We start from the raw sequence: 1939 nt of genomic DNA on the forward strand, positions 1-1939 counted from the left end.
AAAAATATTTTTTAATAATTTTTTGACATTTGTATTACTGTTTTATTGGTATGTATATTTAAAATGGATAAATTATCACAAGTAGTTATAGAAAAGATTGTAAAAACATTATTAAAAAAACTTTCGAACTTTAAAAACCAAATAAAAGATTAAATTCGTCACTTTCAAAAATGTATACTGAAATTTAAAACATGGAAAAGAAATTATCCCAATTATATTTAAGGGTGAAAATAAAATTAAACTAAAATATTAAAATGAAAATTAAATTCTCATACTTATATAAGTTGTAAGAAAAGTAATATTATTCTTCTCATTTATTTGTCAGTATTTATGCGCTGGACTTTAACTTTTTTTTGATATATGAAACAGTGGAGGGCAGAATGAAACCTGTTGATCATGCAAAACCTCTACGCACCATGTATCATGTACGTGTCAAGAAAAGCAGCCCTCACTTCTCACTATAAGACCACCCTCTGACACTGTCTCTCTCTCTCTCTCTCTCAGTAACGCGAATACACAAGTCCTAATCTTTCTCTAGAAAGACTTATTATTCCTGATCTTTTGCATCTTCTTCATTGTTACTCAAAACTTCAACTTCCATCATGAGTGATCGCACACAAGCACCCCACCATGTCCAGGTGCACACCACAACCCAACACTACGAAGCTGGTGTCGTTCCTGCACCTCGATATGAGCGTGCTGTTTTCCCCCCACAGTTTTATGAATCTGGAGGTAAGACTAGATCTTACCCTGCCGAGAGAGTTCCCTCCGCCACCCAGATCCTCTCTGTTGTCGTCGGCCTTCCGGTCGGCGGCCTCCTCCTTCTTCTGGCCGGACTTACTCTGGCAGGAACTCTAACTGGGCTGGCAGTGGCCATCCCGCTTTTCATTCTGTTCAGCCCAGTTCTGGTTCCAGCTACCGTGGTAATCGGGCTGGCAGTGGCGGGGTTTCTGACGGCCGGAGCTTTTGAGCTGACGGCTGTGTCGTCGTTCTCGTGGATCTTGAATTACATCCGGGAGAGCCAGGGGCCAGTGCCGGTGAACCTGGCGGTAGCGGCGAAGCATCAGCTGGCGGATGCTGCAGAATACGTGGGGCAGAAGACAAAGGAAATGGGGCAGAAGACAAAGGAAGTTGGGCAGGATATACAGAACAAGGCTCAGGATGCAAAGGAAAAGAGTCTGAAGGAAGCAAAAGATGCAAAGGAGATGAAGAGAACAACCGTAACAGCAACAGCCGCAACAGACTGAGTATTGTGATATGATGCGGTTTATGTCGGGAAATAATAATGTACCTCTTGGTTTGCACTTGTGAGTGCTGTGTCTTTAGTTATTGTATGTAGGTCTGTGTTTTGTTGTCTGGCTTGGTTTGTAGTTTTTGTTGTCTAGCTTGGTTTGTAGAGGGATGTACTTTGGTTCATGCCATATAAAGGGGTACTACTAGTTACCACTCTGCTGTATATGGATGCTGGAAATGTGTTCTGTAGTTCTTCACTTTCACTGTTGAGTTCAATGTGAAATTTGTTTTGCCTTCGTTTTTGTAATCACTTTCTTTCTTCTAGAACAACCATAATTTTAAACAGATTTGTTAATTTTTTAGCATAATAAAAATCAAAGCACCAAGAGATTTAACCTTAGAAAGTTTTCTTAACAGCATGGCACTTTAACCAGAAACCCTTCAGATTTGCCACTAACATCTTTTCAGCTCAAGCTTTGAGATGCAGAAATATCAACTATCATCCGGTCAACCTTGAACTAACAACCATAATATAAGACTGATGACTTTTTGGGCTGAATTTTCAGGCCGAACTTTTTTTGGAGCCATTATTTCACACATTATTTCAGGCTGGCAAACACAAGAAGTATGGCAGAACAATCGAATCCAATAGAGTTAGTTCAGGAGATGTAGAGACAAATGTTGGAAATGTAGAGGAGGAGGTATA

The 1939-nt window shown here is 40.0% G+C and overlaps 1 protein-coding gene across 1 annotated transcript; it reads left to right on the forward strand.

Annotated features, from left to right (window-relative positions):
- The first annotated feature begins 474 nt into the window (after window positions 1–474).
- On the forward strand, window positions 475–1540 carry LOC106780272 (P24 oleosin). The gene has a single exon (XM_014668543.2). It carries the CDS (start codon window positions 603–605, stop codon window positions 1245–1247), a length of 645 nt encoding a protein of 214 aa, XP_014524029.1. The 5' UTR covers window positions 475–602; the 3' UTR covers window positions 1248–1540.
- The last annotated feature ends 399 nt before the right edge of the window (window positions 1541–1939 follow it).

This window comes from Vigna radiata, unplaced genomic scaffold, assembly GCF_000741045.1.
Source record: "Vigna radiata var. radiata cultivar VC1973A unplaced genomic scaffold, Vradiata_ver6 scaffold_171, whole genome shotgun sequence".
NCBI classification, from domain to species: domain Eukaryota; kingdom Viridiplantae; phylum Streptophyta; class Magnoliopsida; order Fabales; family Fabaceae; genus Vigna; species Vigna radiata.